General features: G+C 41.1%; 1 protein-coding gene across 2 annotated transcripts in view; it reads left to right on the top strand.

The window, feature by feature from the left end:
• LOC132830689 (MAGUK p55 subfamily member 2-like) overlaps window positions 1–17,480 on the top strand; it is a 196,488-nt gene that overhangs the window by 169,929 nt on the left and 9,079 nt on the right. Inside the window, exons 8-12 of one of the 2 annotated variants that reach the window (XM_060848495.1) lie at window positions 4,842–4,910; window positions 9,856–10,017; window positions 10,724–10,926; window positions 12,385–12,513; window positions 16,167–16,455. In XM_060848495.1, coding sequence (XP_060704478.1) covers window positions 4,842–4,910; window positions 9,856–10,017; window positions 10,724–10,926; window positions 12,385–12,513; window positions 16,167–16,343 — 740 coding nt within the window. In that variant the 3' untranslated portion in view covers window positions 16,344–16,455. Of the gene's footprint in view, window positions 1–4,841; window positions 4,911–9,855; window positions 10,018–10,723; window positions 10,927–12,384; window positions 12,514–16,166; window positions 16,456–17,480 lie in introns of those variants that run through there. The other variant, XM_060848494.1, reaches the window with a different exon arrangement.

Here is a 17,480-nt window from a genome sequence, read left to right on the forward strand (position 1 = left end):
TCTTAAGGGAAATAAGCCTTGTCTCTCATTCTTTGACAGTCTGTCATGTTTATATGGAGGGTATCTCCATTTAGGGGCAAGGACCCCCTGTATTCCTTTCGACAGTACTTGCCTTGAGAGACGGCAAGAAAGTGAGTTGAGTGAGTGAGTGCGTGATTGAGTGAGGGAGTGAGTGAATGAGTCAATATTAGATTCCAACACAAACATCTCCATAAATAACTTTCTACTATCTTTTTGCACCTTCACATTGAGAGCCACAAATTATGAAATGAACTTCTATCTGTAGTGCTTGTACTTTCATTGGGGCTTAAGAATATTTGCAGCGTTTGCTGAGGTGAAGAAAACAAGCAATGAATCCAGCTAAGGCCCTGGCTGGAGTGGGCTATGGTGAAATCTGGAAGAAACCTGTGAAATCGAGCAAGATCTTTTTCTACATCAGGAGCAATTTGTTGCATTTTCCAATAGAGTTCCTGCTGCCAAGATGAGATTCTTGCAACAGAACAGTGTGATGCCTGTTGACAGAGACTATTGCTTGCTGTCACCTCACTAACTATAGATCTCACCTCATTAATGTGCAGCATCCTATTGTACAGCCTACTGCTAGGAACAAGACACCAGGAATTCAGGAAGTGAAGCTCTGAGTGGGTACTGGATGCCTCCAGCTCACCACTTGCTTCCCCCCCCACCCCCGGACCCACACCTTTGACATCCATCACTGGCATCTCAAGGCATGCTGCATGGGCTTTGGCTGTATGCACTCTAGGCTCCTGCCAGTGTCCAGGGACACAACTCTGAACCACCTCTAGTAGACTTCTGTTTTTGAATGCTGCATCTTCACCTCTCATTACAATGCCATTGGAAGAACACTGTGCATGCAGGGACCAGTACCCAACTTACAGACTGGATAGGCTGCAATCCTCTCACGGACCACCTACCTGGATGTTTGCAGCATCTCTAACTTGCCTGGCCTTACCCTGCCTTTTTGCAATACACCCCCTCAGCCAGAGCTACCAGGATCACAGAACTGCTGTCTTGCCTCTTAGCACAGGCATAAATCAGGGAAGCTTGTCTAAATTGTCAGCAGTCCACAGCAAAGTGCAGGGTGACCACCTTTAGTCAGGGTGTCCCAGCACAGTAAGCCTAGGGCAGCCTCTGATAGCAGCCCAGGGACTTGGAAATGGTCAGTCAGCCACCCTGAGGCAGGCACATTCAGGACACTGTCCACATAAGGAGTGAGGAGCCAAATGTCAGGCAGCCTCCCCACCCCAGCACATTGTCTTGGCTCTTTCTGCCTTACTGTGGAAAGTGTTCTCCTGGAATGAGTGAAGGGGAGGTATGGGGGAGGTGAGATGAAAGTGGGTGGCACAGCTAGGGCAGTGGGAAAGGGAGGCAAGGTATCCTGTGCTTCGGTAGTACAGAGGCCGTGCAAGGGAAGTGCTATAGGGAAATTAGTTGGGTGAGAGCAAATAAGATGTTGCCTACAACAGTGAATGGTAGAACATGAGCCTTGGTGGGATGAGTGTGCAGTCACAGGGATAATGAGTGTGAAGAAGCAGGGAACAGATGATGGTACGTCTCTTGGGTAAAGTCGCTGAGCTTCTTTCTACACAGTTGAGCATTCCTCCAGAGGGCTGGAAACATACTGGCCCTCGTTGGTAACCTCGGAACACACGGCAGGGACTGATGTTGTGCCCTTGTCTGCCAATCTTGGGTGAAGAGAATATCCCTCCTTTACACTACTCAGTCTACCAGGACCTCCTAGCCCTTGCCTGTAAATTGGGATGCCAATTTCTCCCATCTACCATGTCCAGAGTGAATATCACAAACTGCTCAAGGCAGCTCTGAATGGAATTTACTTGTTAAAGAAAGCACCAGAAGTTGGCTATTCCAGGATATCCGATCAATGACGAGTTCTCGTTATGACAAGGGCTAGGATCAGGCTAGAATTGGACAGGAAGAGCAGCATGGGGCAGGGAAGGTAATTAATAAAATGAAAAATGTGGTGCTGGAAAAGCACACCAGGTCAGGCAACATCCAAGAAGCAGGGGAATTAATATTTGGGCATAAGCCCTTCATCAGGAATGTGGGGGGGGATGCTGGGGGATTGGTGGTTGAAAGATAATTAGGACAGTGGGGGTGGGGGAAAGTAGCTGGGAAAGTGATAGACAGAAGTAGGTGGAGGTAATTGTGATAGGTTGATGGGGAGATGGAAACGAAGATGGATGGTTCAGACAGTTCAAGAAGGCGGTACCAAGTTAGAGGGTTGGATCTGGGATGAGGTGGGGTGAGGGGAAATTCAGAAACTAGTGAAGTCAATGTTAATGCTGTGTGGTTGGAGGGTCCCAACACAGAAGATGAGGCGTTCTTCCTACAGTTGTGGGTTGGCTTGGATTTGGCGGTGAAAGAGGCCTAGGACTTGCATGTTCTTGGCGGAATGGGATGGGGTGTTGGCCACAGGGTGGTGGAGTTGTTGGGTAGGTTTGGGTAATAGTTTAAGAAAATTCACCAGGTCTCACAGAGAAAAGCTCTCTGTGAAACCAAAGGAAAATGACTTCTAACCAAAATATCATCAGATTCAGTCTCTGTTAACTTTATTTAAGAAGCATCCTACTATCACTTCATCTTGAAAGGCTGTGAAACAGAGTAAGATCATGAAATGTTGCATTATTTCCTGTGATGTAGCAAACAGTATCTCATTAGCATGTCATGCAGCCAAACTGTACTGCATTATCAATAATATACTGTATCTTTTTATTTTTCTTTATTTTTCATTGTGGAGCAAAATTTAAAAAAAGAGCTGTTTTAAACAAAGGGTTATTCTAAAGTAAGGAACCTGACACTCATTGTGAACCAGTGGTTAGAGTGTGGTGAGCTGGAACTCGGGGGTTGTACACAGATGGAGTTTTGGTTGATACAAGTAGCTGATTCATCAGTGGACTAGTCACTAATTGTTGATGACAAAGGCTTCTGCTGGCCAACAATATGATTGGTTCTCAGGTAGCTGGACAGGTTTGGACTGTAAGCATGATAAAAAGGAACTTTCCAAACTCTACTAGCTGAGGTGTTCTCACTTGTTCTTTGCAATAAGTATTATGTTAACGCTGAGGGAATCTAGTTTATGTTGGCTCCAGCAGTCCCCGTAAGCTGTAACTTCTAATTAAAAGTTGGAAATCTTTCATAAGCAAACCAGCCCTCCTGCAAACATGGCAGCAAACAGAAAACAAAGATGGAGAAGCAGTGTTTTGATCAACACAAAAACCACCTCAGCAGATCCTCTGATCAAAGATCATGAACTGCTATTCCATCCATAACATCCATGCATTTTTTTGTCGTGCGTGTGTATGTGGGCGCACACGCGTGTAGGAGGAATTTGACAGAGAATTAGCGTTTGATTTAGTAATATTGAATGCCCATGGTTCATAATTGTTCACCTGTAGCTACAGCCTAATTACTTGTAATAAATAGTAATTCTTGTTAAATAGAATCCCTAGAGAGCAGACAGAGGCCATTCAGCCTATCGAATGTCTGCCAACCCTCCAGATCCCCTGTAAGCCCACATTTACCATAGCTAATCCACTTAACCTACACCTCCTTGGACACTAAGGGACAATTTAACATGGCCAGTCCACCTAATCTGCACCTCTTTGGACTGTGGGAAGAAACTCACGCAGTCACAAAAGGAACATGCAAACTTCACATAATCTCCCAAGGCTGAAATCTCTGGCACTATGTGGCAGCAGTGCTAACCATTGTGCCACCATGACGTCTGTCAATAAAGGTACAGTTGCCACAGTCCTATCATTAGGCTGCTCTCAGTTGGAGAGACAACTGGTAGTTGTTTAACATAAGGTTCACCAGGCCTCAAGCAAGGGGAAAGATTGAGAAGGAGAGTCCTTTATGATAACCTCAGTGTGGGAATTGAACACATGCAGTTGGCATCAGACGACAGGACAAACTGCTTATCCCACTGAGGTGTGACAGTACTCTGCTACAGAGCTTTGAGCAACCTCTGAACCAAAGGTTCATACTAGTCTTCAACTGAACAAATCCTATGTTCCAGAGCACACTACATTATGGGACCTCCTGGCCCAAGTACCCAGACGGCTGCAGTTTGAGAACCTGCTTGTTCACTCACATGAAGACCTACAACTGAAACTAATGGTTACAAGTATCTGCCATCCTTGAATCAAGGGTCAATTGATGATGCTAATAATATGAAATACAAAGTAGTAATGAATTTTGTAGAAGTCATAAATTACTGATTTATTTTATGAACTCATAATAACAAGTGGTATAAGCTCACTATAATTCATTTCAGCAATATCTGAGCCAGTATGGATTCAGAGAATTCTTTTTTCATTCATTCATGAATGTGAGTGCCTCGAGTTGGGCCATATTTATTGCCTATCCCTAATTGCCCAAGCATTGTTGTGGGTCGAGAATCACATGCAGACCAGACCAGGTAAGGATGGCAATTGTCTTCCCTTAAGGACATTTTGGTCCTATTTTATTAAAGAGATCGTGTAACTTCATTTGAGTATGGTAATGAGCAGGAGAAAGTGAGGTCTGCAGATGCTGGAGATCAGAGCTGAAAATGTGTTGCTGGAAAAGCGTAGCGTTCCTGAAGAAGGGCTTATGCCCGAAACGTCGAATCTCCTGCTCCTTGGATTCTGCCTGACCTGCTGCGCTTTTCCAGCAATACATTTTCAGCTATGGTAATGAGCATTCTAATATCACACATGGTAGTTAACTTGTTGGGTATGGTGTACAGATTTTGATCATCTTAAAGCATTGTGTGTCCACTATAACCATGAAAATCTAATATTTAATTTTATCAACAGGTGCACTGTGTGGGAGCATGGGTGGAAAAAGAAAGAAGAAAATGATGTATCTCACCACCAAAAATGCAGGTAATTGACACTGGTTCCATTGCGGGTTACACTTCAACATTGTGTTTTCTCTCGCTGCACTTTCTGTCCGATCACCTGCGTAGCTCAAGTTTTTCTAATGTTTATATCACTAGTAAAGATCTTCTTGCAGTTTGTCAAGCAATTATTAAAATTGTCACCCGTACAAATTTCTTGCCAATACAATAATTACTTTCACACTAGCAAATTATATAAATACAATAACTCTCCAGGATAGAAAGGGAAAGAGCAAACAATTCCTAGTATTCTGAATGATATCATGTGGAAAAGAAAGATTTATCTTTAAACAAGTATTTTTCAAATTTCTAGAAATCATAATTGTAAAAATTATATATGTTTTGATGTGCAGTTACTGTCACGATGTAACTGTAGGAAACGTGCCAAATAATCTGAACCACAAATGGTTCAGGAGATGACTTGAGAGTATAAATATTTGCAAGGATACTGGGGTTAATTCCATCACTCTGTTAAGAAATTGGGCAGTTATGTCTTGAGAGAGACACATCCTTTGACTCATCTTGTACTGCAATGATGAGTCAGTCTGGATAATGTTTAGTTTTCGGCAAATTAGAGATAAAGTAATAGAATAAATAAATTTGGACACTGCTTTGTGCCCTCTGATAATTCACCACACCCTTTTGTTTTTGTTTTCAACTTGTTCCACAATTTTCTCTTCCTTGCTGTTCAAAACTTGTGAGGAAGTAATTCTGTGAGGGCTCCACATTCTCTGCCATTTCCCTGAGCAACTGTTCTTAAGTATTGGCAGCATGTCTGATTAGGTCCGCATTACAATCACGTCTGATCCAGTCTATCTTTAGGACATGCAGAAGTGGTCAATGGGAACTGGATCATTGATGATCCCATCTCTAATTCTCAGGCATTGATGCTAATTGTAGTGCTACCACAGTTTTCCAATTGCCATTAGTGGACTCAACACAGGTCAGTGAATGAGTCTTTATGAACTGCACCATGCAGCTACTTTATAAATGAATTTGTTCAGCACAACTCATTTAGGTTGTGTATTAGATTTTTGATCTATGAAGGAGTCAGGGGTTATGGGGTGGTGAGATGCACAAAGTAGAGATAAAGTAACAATCACATCAATTCTGATCATATTGAATCATGAAACATGATCAAACAACTGAAAGGCCTACTACTGTCATTTCTTAAGATCTTATGATCTACAAATGTATGATTGCAATCATTACAACTGTGGAAGCATTGTGCAGTCAGAGATGTCATCTTTCGGATGAGACTCTGAACTGAGGTGTCATTTTGCTTTCTCAGGCGGTCATTAAACATCCTAATGCACAAATTTGAAGAACATCAGGATAGTTAACCCCTCATATCCCAGTAAATATTTATCTCTTAATGCTTCCCCTGCCCACGCATTATCATGTCAGCATACACAAAGCATGTTCCCAGGTCTTGAACACGTTCCTATCTGTGGGAGTTTGCCAGGCACTAACTGGAAGTTAGGAGAAAGTAAGGACTGCAGATACTGGAGATCAGAGTCAAAATGTGTGGTGCATAGTAGGTCAGGCAGCATCCAAGGAGCAGGTGAGTCAATGTTGCAAGCATAAGCTCTTCATAACAGTTCTGATGAAAGGCTTATGCTCAAAACGTAGATTCTTCTGCTCCTCGGATGCCACCTGACTGACTCTGCTTTTCTAGCACCACAGTGGATAGCACAGCTGCCTCACAGCACCAGGGACCTGGGTTCAATTCCCACCTCAGGCGACTTTCTGTGTGGAGTTTGCACATTCTCCCCGTGTCTGCGTAGGTTTCCTCCGGGTGCTCCGGTTTCCTCTCACAATCCAAAAATGTGCAAGTTAGGTGGATTGGCCATGCTAAATTGCCCGTAGTGTTAGGTGAAAGGGTAAATGTAGGGGAATGGGTCTGTGTGGATTGCGCTTCGGCGGGTCGATGTGGACTTGTTGGGCCGAAGGGCCTTTTTCCACACTGTAAGTATTCTAAATCTACTTCTAAATTCTAAATCTACTTTTCAACATGAACTGGCAGTTGTTTATTCAACAAAGACTATACCTCAGAAGAATCTAACTGCTTATCAAGCACTTTTGAACATACTGAGGTCATGAAAAGCACTACATATATGCACATTTATTATCATGCAAAAACTTATGGCTGTTAAAATGAGGAAATGTTACTTTTGTGCATAGCTTGTTCAACTAGGTGAAAACAACCTGAACTGAATGGAGTAGCACAATGTTCGGACAACACGTTACCATCACAACATAGATCAGGCATGGTCTGCACTCCAGATAAATAAATACTCAAACTAAGACGAAAACAGGAGGTAGTCATGAAAACAACTCATAGCAAATGGCAGAAAAACGTAAGAAAATTAAGTGTTAAGGCAGCAGACATGTTAACAGTTGTAAATTAGGAAAAGGTGGTAGCATAAGTTATGCAACAATTTGTTTCCACCTGATGTTCCTTTCCAATCAGGCTGAAGTGTAGCATACGTTGTTAATTCTACCATGTTTTGCAAATTAAATGAACCACTGATATCTGCTAATTCAAATCAATTATGTGAGGAAAGAATTTGGTATAATCTGAGACCTATGTATTCATTCATAAATCAACTTTTATAATCTCATAGTGTGAGATTCAAAATGTCGCTTTCACATATTGGTTGTTACATTGTTAATGTTTCATATTGGGACACCTTGAGCTCACGTCTTTAGTTATTATATGTTTCTTTATGGTGAACTGACTCCAAATAATGTACTCTCTAACTTCCAATAATATAGTCTCTAATTTCAAATAGTGTTGATCTTGTTCATGTTGATCTTGCTTCGAGCCCCTCTGTGCAGTGTAACCTGTGTGCCTCACTTTATCTAAGCATCCTGTGATCTGTATTTCCTTGCTTGCTATGAACTGCCTGTGTTGCTCGCAAACAAAGCTTGTCACTGTATTTAGATACACGTGACTCTAATAAATTAAATCCAAATCAAATCAAATTCTTTTGGAGGGACAGTCCTGTGAGTGTTCTGCATCCTCCAACATTTTCCACAAGAAACTGTTGTTGAGTGTTGGTAGTTCAATTATATTCAATAATGGGTTGCATTTCAGCAAGTTCAGAAGTGGTCAGGAGCAGAATTAGCAGAGAATGGATGATTGACAGACTTATCCTTAACTCTAGGGCATTGAGGGTAATTATAGTACTTCTAAATACTGTAATTGGTTGACTCAGCACAGGTAAGTGAATGAATGTAGGGTCTTTTTAAAATTGCACCACTCAGCTATGTTGTTAATAGACGTATTCAGCACAACTCATTGCAATTGTATGTTAGGTTTTTGGTCTGTGAGGGAGTTGGGGGTTATGGGATGGTGGGGAGCAGGAAAGTGGAGATTAAACCACAATCAGAGCAGCCTTGATTTTATTAAATGTTGGAGCAAAACATCCAGAGCATGTATTTCATGTTGTGTGTGGGTTGCTTTAAGCCCAAAATGAATGGGTATTGGCATACTTCTGGTCTAAGTACAAGAGTTTTGTGTAATGTGTAGGAAATTTATTTCACTATTGCAGATATTTACAGATGATATGAATATGACTCACATTACAACAAAGAATGTCACAAACACATTTACCTGAGCTCTATCTCTAACAGGCTCCTTCTTTACTGTCCCCATGTTTCTATGGATGACGCTTACTATAAACAAGTTAATATTAATCTTTTCAGATGTATATATAGAACATATCTCTCAAGTCTTCGTCCCACATACTATCATTATTATAGATTTTCTCATGTATTTTTATTTATCTCTACCCCAACTTAACACAAATCTTTGACTTCACAAACTTATATCGGAGATTTGACTATTCTCCCTGAATGCACTCTCTTCAGACTCTGAAAAATGATAGCGTCTTGGATAGAAGGTAGTTGACTTTGCCTGTCTTCCTGACAATGTAGGATCTGTAAGTTATGTTTTGGACTGGAGCATCTTTAATCCCTTGTATTTCTTTCATGATGGACATTGGTGACTTTTCTCAATTCTTTACATCTTTACACGCAGTTCCTGCAATTGTAAGCAACATTTTATTTTGCAGTATCTTCGATCCTTGTATGTCCTTTGCCTCTTCTTATTGATGTCATCTGTGGACCTGTGTGACTTCAATTTGTGTCAATGTAATTTGGTTTTCATTCCATTTATAGTCTGTGCTGAAGTATGTGAACTTGTTCCTTCAACTTCTTAAAGATACAGTCATAGAGTCATGCAGCATGGAAACAAACCCTTTGGTCCAACTCGTCCATGACAACTAGATATCGTGAATTAATTTAGTCCCATTTGCCAGCATTTGGCCCATATCCTTCAAAACCCTTCTTATACATATACTTCCAGATTCCTTTTAAACATTGTAATTTTCCCAGCCTCCCCTACTTTCTCTGGCACCTCATTCCATGAACGCACCACCTGTGCATGAAGACGTTGCCCTTTAGGTACCTTTTAAATCTTTCCCCTCTCACCTTAAACCTATTCCGTCTAGTTTTGGACTATTCACCCTATCCATGCCCCTCATGATTTTATAATCTTCTGTGAGGTCGTTTCTCATCCTCTGACGCTCTAGGAAAAATAACCCTGCCTAATCAGCCTCTCCTATTAGTTCAAATCCTCCAACCCTTTTAAATCCTAGATCTCTGGAAATCTCTCTGGGTAATCAGATGCCAAAAGCGATGTAAGAACAATCTTGGTAACTTGCCCATAGCTTTTAACTCTATTCCTATAAAGGGGTTCGGAGGAGGTTCTTATTTCTATTGTTTAAAACTGTGTTTGAACTCCATTAGTTCTCTGGTGTTGCTAAAAGATCTCCTGTAGTTGTGAAGAGCAAATCAAACCACTCATCAGCATTCATTGTAATGACTCACAATTAATCAGATTTACTGCTCTATTTGCGTCCTAGAATTTGATCGCCATGAACTTCTGATCTATGAGGAAGTAGCAAAGATGCCACCATTTCAAAGGAAAACTCTTGTCCTTATAGGAGCACAGGGGGTTGGAAGACGAAGCTTAAAAAACAGACTCATTATGTCTGACCCAATGCGTTTTGGAACCACAATTCCTTGTGAGTAGATTTATACTTTTTGTGCATATTAGCTCTAATTACTAGCTGTCAGATGATGACCTTTATGGTAATTTAACTATTTGATGACTGAGCCAATGTGGCTTGAGGTGAGTTAGAAGATGGGATGGCCAGGATATGAAAAGTGAGAAGTTCTACCAGAGCAATGAACCAGTCAAATTTGGAAGCTCCATTCTTTGGAAAGGTAGACTGAATCCATGTTCGATCTTGGAAGATAGAATGACAACAGACGATGTTTTCCTAATGCTTTACACTCTTTCATAGAGCACAGTTGATTTGTTCCAATGTGAAGCCATCACTAGCATGAGGCATTGTATATCAGATGTTTTACCTTTGTGACATGAAAACTTTGTGGCAATTTTCCAGTATCAAAACTTGATCAGTTAGGATTGATCTACAGGTCATTCTGCTATAACGTGTGTTTCGTCAACATGAATTGGCTTTAATGTGATTGATGAATAGGGGCATTGTTTCTAAAGCACGGACTTTTAAAAAGCATGTTGGCTATAGCTCGATTAGATCGTCAACATGTTAAGTGGTATTTGTATTACACAATTCTTGTATAGCGCAGAGTCCACAGGAACACAACTATCGTGCACAGAAGAAGGGAACGCTGGTTTCTGGTGTTTGAAGTCTCACCTTTGTCTATAAAGCACTTGACGTTTCTTGTTGTATCTCTTCAATATAGTCACCTCACGAAAGCCAAAGGAGGATGAGAATGATGGTCATATTTACGCTTTTGTGTCCCGTTCTGAAATGGAAAATGACATCAGAGGTGGGCGGTACCTGGAGCATGGTGAATATGAAGGAAACCTTTATGGGACAAAGATTGATTCCATCCATGAGGTGGTAGAATGTGGAAAAATATGCATCTTGGATGCAAACCCACAGGTACTGGAAGGCTTGGATACTTGCATTATTGCAACGTACTTTTGTGCTATTATCAGTTGGAAAATGTGTTTATTGTGGATTGGTCTGCAGGCTACTTGCCTGAAATGCCCATTATAAAGTTACAATAAACAATAAATGTGTTGTAGCATTTAATATAAAATTTATGCTGTGGATACTTATCAGAGTATTGTAAAGTACACTTGCAAGAATGAAGTCTTTTTACCCTTTTAAACAATGCAACTTATTTTGGATATAAGTTTTTAATCTGAATTTATTTGGCTCAAATGTTAGCCGTTCAATGAAGTTGTGAAATTGCCAGTGTAAAAACAGATTGATCTTTACTTACTTGCTATAAATGGTGATTAGGATAGTTGTATATGACGAGATGGGGCCATGCTATAGTCACAAAATAATCTCCACAGCATACTTATCATATTGTGTGTCAACCTCATTAAGTTTTATGGTCAGCTTCACCATAATTGCATATTGATTGTGTTATTGTGAGATATTGGCACACTGCTAATTCATTAACCATTAACAAACTATGAGTTGAAGTTTGCCCTTTATTTAGAAGGGCTGGTCATAATAGGTTTGCAGCATCAGAAAATGGTGAAGGGAGAAGTGGGAGTAGCAGCCAGGACAATGAGCAAAGCCACCACAATGCCTTGAAGACTTGAATGACTAATTAAATCCTCTTCATATTGGTTTTGTTATTTTGCAAATGGCTAGTGGGCCCTCGACCAATCTTGACAAATGCCTGATAACCCAGAAGGCCTCCTTACTGGTGCCAGTGTGAAGGGGAGAAGGGAGTGATAGGGGTGTTTTGAAGGGGTTGCCTCCAACTTGAACAACCAGTGGCCCCAATGAGAACATACCCTTGTCCCTGCCTGCCCTTAGCAACCACCCGCAGCCCCTCACTGAGGTCTGCCTGAATAGCCCCAGTGATTCCTGACACAATTCACCTTGTGAAAAGACCCATGTGAGAGCTGCACCACTGCAGGTGGTGGCGCTGCTGAACAAAGAAGAACAAAGAACAAAGAAAATTTACAGCCCAGGAACAGGCCCTTCGACCCTCCAAGCCTGAGCTGATCCAAATCCACTGTCTAAACCTATCGCCCAATTCCTAAGCATCTGTATCCCTCTGCTCCCCACTTACTCATGCATCTGTCCAGAATCACCTTAAATACTGTGCCTGCCTCTACTGGCAACATGTTCCAGGCACCTATTATCCTCTGTGTAAAGTAAATAAATGACCAGCTAGCCCTCTGCTTTCGGAGGAAGGATCCCAGCTACACTTCCATACCTATGAATGAAATTTGTACAATTTAAAACCGGAAAAAATAGGATCTGATTGCTCAATGTCAAAATGTTAAGCCTCCCTCTTCCACCCAATGAGGAAGGTAGGTAGAATCAGGGCCATGATATAGAAAGCGAAAAACAATATCCTTGTCTTTCCAGGCACTGAAGGTTCTGAGGACATCTGAGTTCATGCCTTATGTGGTGTTTATTGAAGCTCCAGACTTGGACACACTACGGGCAATGCACAGGGCAGCTATTGATGCAGGAGTTACAACAAAACAACTAACTGTGAGTTGGAGTTTCAGTAAACTTATTTATTTCCAGAGAAAATCACCATAACTCAATATAATCACAGTGATTCTATGATTTGTAAAGCAAACATTAAGTATACATTTTGAATTATTTCTATCATGTGCAATCTCCATAGATTCCAATGACTTCTTAAAAAATTCAAAATTTCTGTTAATTGTTGAAGGATGACACCACAATATTTCATATTCTTAAATGTTTACTGTAACAAAAGATTGAAAATGAAAGGACTAAACATTAGTCCTTAAAACATGCAAGAGAAACAAAAATGAGGCATCATAGATATGAAGTCACATACAAAAGAAGCAAGAGTGATGTGAGAAAAGTCTTTCCCACATTGTGTTACTTCTGACACTTCTTTGCCTGTCCACATTCTTCTGCATCCTCCCCACATCCTCGACGCTACCTGTCCCTTCACCTAACTTTGTGTTATCTGCAAACTTAGCAGAAGGCAGGGAGTGGAGATAAAGGGGTCTTTTTCAGGATGGTCATTGGCTGTCATCCTGAAAAAGAACACTTTTTCCCCACTCCTTGCCAGTCAGCCAATCTTTGCCCCTAACATCATGGACTCTTATCTTACTTAGCAACCTCCTGTGCATCACCTTGTCAAAGGCCTGCTATGAATCCCAATAGGTTAGCACTGCTGCTTTGCAGTGCCAGAGACCTGAGTTCAATTCCCACCTCAGGCAACTGTCTGTGTGGAGTTTGCACATTCTCCCCGTGTCTGCATGGGTTTCCTCCGAGTGCTCTGGTTTCCTCCCACAGTTCAAAAATGTGCAGGTAAGGTGAATTGGCCATGCTAAATTTCCCATGGTGTTAGGGGAAAGGGTAAATGTAGGGGAATGGGTCTGGGTGTGTTGCTGTTCGGAGGGTCGGTGTGGACTTGTTGGGCTGAAGGGCCTGTTTCCACACTGTAAGTAATCTAATCTAAAGATCACTTCCACTAGCTTTCCTTTATCTAAGCTGCATGTTACCTCCTCCAAGAATCTAACAGATTTGTCAGGCATGACAAAGCCTTTCTGACTCAACCCTATTTTACCATACACATGCAACTCATTTTTAATGATGGATTCTTAAATCTTATCCATAACCAGGGTCAGGGTAATTGGCCTATAATTTCCTGTGTTCTGCCTCCCAACCACATAGGGGTGTTACATTAGGCATTTTCTACTCCTCTTGGACCTTCCCTGACTCTAGTTATTTCTGAGTAAAAAGTGAGGTCTGCAGATACTGGAGATCAGAGCTGAAAATGTGTTGCTGGTTAAAGCGCAGCAGGTCAGGCAGCATCCAAGGAACAGGAGATTCGACGTTTCGGGCAAAAGCCCTTCATCAGGAAAGCCCTTTCCTGATGAAGGGCTTTTGCCCAAAACGTCGAATTTCCTGTTCCTTGGATGTTGCCTGACCTGCTGCGCTTTAACCAGCAAAACATTTTCAGCTCTAGTTATTTCTGAAAGATCATCACTAATGATCTCCTGAATTATCTCCTTCAGAAATTCCGTCCATCTGGTCCAGGTGACCTATCCACCTTCTGACCTAATGACTTTCCTTGCACCTTCTCCTTAGTGTTAGCCACTACACTGCCCCCTGCCCCTTGACTCCCTTGAAGTTCTGGTACTGATGTCTTCCTCAATGAAGACTGATGCAAAGGACCAATTCAGTTTGTCTTAGGAAGAAGGTCAATGACATTGTCCACTCCACCAGTGTAAGTGCCACCATCTGCTCTCCATTACCTCGCACTCACTCCACCTCTGCTATTGGCCCAACCTCCATTAAGACTCATGCAATATCCTTGTCACTAATACATGCAAAATCTTTCCTACCCACTCCAACCCGAAACCCCAATTATATGTTGCCTTCTGAACTGCACAAAGAGTAAGAGCAGTAGCGCCCACTTCATCTTCCTTCATACCTGACACTCTCATTCAGCAGCAAAACCACTCACCAACAGAAAGAGTCAAGACTTGCCCATGTGCTGCCCGTCATTAGAATCCTTTCCCTTTCTAAGCAGAGGATCCAGTCTCTGCACTGAGCTGGACGGGCACTAAAGGGTACTATTGACCTACCTAGCTTGGATTCCCTAAGCAAAAGCTATTCCTATTAAGTAGATTGACACCAGCTGGCACCCAAGGCAATCTTTCGAGCTTTGTGCCTGGGCAACATGGCATGTCAAGACAATAGTCATATGAACAGCTGAAGAGGAAATATGCAACAAGGCAATGCAAGGCAGGGTAAGCTAGAGATGCTGTGAGCATCCAAATAGGGTCAAAGTGAGTGAGCACTATGACAGTGAGTTAAGGGCCTAGAGAAGCAGCCTGGACCAGTATATGAACTTAGTGTGTGTGTGTCTGAGCACAGTGTCCTTGAGTTCTGCAGATGCTGGAGAACTCAGAGTCGATAAAGTGTGATGCTGGAAAAAGCAAGAAGGTCAGGCAGTGTCTGAGGAGGAAAATAATTGACATTTCAGGCTTAACCCTTCATTACAATGATAGTTACCAGTGCAACATTGAAGTACAGGTGCATCCTGTATGTGACTTGGGTATATACTATGAAGGTTCATAGAGGCTGGTACATGTGGGATGCCAATGTCCAGGGATGTGGAGTGCATGTGGCCAGTGCCCATGAAGCATGCCTTGAGCCGTTGGTGTCCAGTGTCCAACATGGAGGTCATTTGGAGCAAGCAGCAGGTTGAACCCGCTAGGAAACGGCTCTGGTTTCACGTCGGATTTTCCCAGGGGCAGGTTTATTCAGTATGCTTGGTAAGATCATAACTTGTGGTGAGTTGGTCTGCTAATGAGACATTTAACAACCAATAATGACTGTCAATGGGAACTCAGCACTTCCTAAGCCTTCCTAAGCACTGCCTAGGAAGAATCTTGTCACGGCCTTGAGAAAAGTGAACAAGGTGCTCAATGGCAAGTTGGGGCTCACTGAACCAGCCACTTGATTCTGGCACACATCTTACCATAGCTCATGTCACTCATCTTTGCCACCTATATGTTTGTGCATTAATTTAGAAACGCTTTATTTTTAAGGGAAAAAACTTTACAGTCTTAGGGCAGCACAGTGGCTCAGTGGGTTTTTTTTAAAATATGCTTCTGGGGCTAACTCACTAGCAATAGGCACAGTCAGCTTGAATTCAAGGCTTTCTTACTACTGCTTGAACTTCAGGTCCCAGTTTTCAGATTTTCCCTTTCTTTTGCCTCTCTTTCCAGTTCAACATTTTCACTCAGGCTACATTACCGCATTAACTTCAAAGATTAAAGACACAATCCCATAAAATCGCAATCTTGCAAATCACATAATTGTGATGGTAAAGGAAGGAATTGATTGCAGAACTCAATTTTTCAACTCAGAGAACAAAAGGGTACATACATTTGCTGCATATTTTGCAATCCCTTTAAAGCACTGTGTGCACCAATTTATATTATATATTGATAATATTAGCATTTATTACAATATTTGCTCTCAGGCCAAATCATTATATGAACCCTTTTTATGTGGTGATGCTAATTTCTTAAATGATTTCAGTATTTTTTATTTTGCTTTTGCACCATTTGTGCTCTGTGCATAATATTTTGCGAACAGTGTGTCAATAAATTCAATAAATCCAGATGTTTTATATTTCTTTCAAGGACACGGATCTGAAGAAAACAGTGGACGAGAGCTCTCGCATCCAGCGAGCGTACAGCCACTACTTTGATCACACCATTATGAATGATAACCTTGACAAGGCCTTCCAAAAACTTCAGGCTGCTATGGAGAAACTCTGCACAGAACCCCAGTGGGTGCCAGTGAGCTGGGTCTACTAACACTTTCCAAAGGGTAAAAGGATATGCTTTACACAGAGCACCATTAACATTACAGAAGAAGTCCTTTAGAATTTAAGAAACCTCCATTTGGACTGATTATGTTTAGGGCAGAAGTTCATGGTGACAGCAGTTAAATTATGCAAATCAGCAATGGAGGCTAACTAAAAAAAGGAGCTTTTTTTCTTGAGAAAGGTGGAAATGCTCCAGCTACTATTACTTTTTATTTTATGAGCAATACAGGGATTGGGCAAATGTACATTTTTTTGGCATTGTAGTCCAAAGGTCATTGTCAAATTCTGCTGGATCCTATAAGCCCTTTCATTACCAAATAAAATGATGAGGGAACCAAGATTTCACTTATTCTTTGTTGGATTTCACCAAGGAAGTGAACAAATTATTCCTTATTAAGGAAATTAATATGGACACATTTGTGTTGAAATTCAAAATAGTCATTCTCGCATAGGTTTCTGTTTGCATTTGCATTCATTCTAAGACGTTCACAATGATGAAAGTGACAGCAACCTTTGAATCCAAAGGTAATCAGAATTGAAGCCTTTGCCCTTCCTTTCTAAAAATAATTTAAGACATATTAAAATTAGTTCCATTGTACAGATTTGCTGCTCGATACTGAAACTTTGGTCTAATTCAATGACAAATGCGATACATAATTAAAACCTTGTTCAATATTCACACATGAAAGATCTAACACTATTATATGTCTTTCATTTATTTGCAGTTTCAGAAGACAGCAAACCATTATAGTTATGTTAATGTCTCGATTAAATAGTGTAGAACAAATTTCCTACATTAACATGTCTTTGTGTTAATACAGTAAATATGGTTTCATCCCAGATTTGACCACTTTTGTGACTCCGACAAGTTGTTAATGGAATTGGACACAAATGTATTGTTCTGTACTCGTCTTGGGAATTTATTTTCCACAGCTCTTATTCTATTGGACTTTTTCGGTCAGACTTGAGATAATATTTACTAATAACAAGGATCTTCTACAGGACATTATCTCTTTTTATTGGCTCACTTGGATTTCATTTTTTTAAAATTGAAATGAAGATTTAATTGAGACTTTTTAGGATAAACCTAGTTCAAGTGTGGAACTTTTGTTATCATTCTTTGTCC

Source organism: Hemiscyllium ocellatum, chromosome 32 (genome assembly GCF_020745735.1).
Source record: "Hemiscyllium ocellatum isolate sHemOce1 chromosome 32, sHemOce1.pat.X.cur, whole genome shotgun sequence".
Taxonomy (NCBI): Eukaryota; Metazoa; Chordata; class Chondrichthyes; order Orectolobiformes; family Hemiscylliidae; genus Hemiscyllium; species Hemiscyllium ocellatum.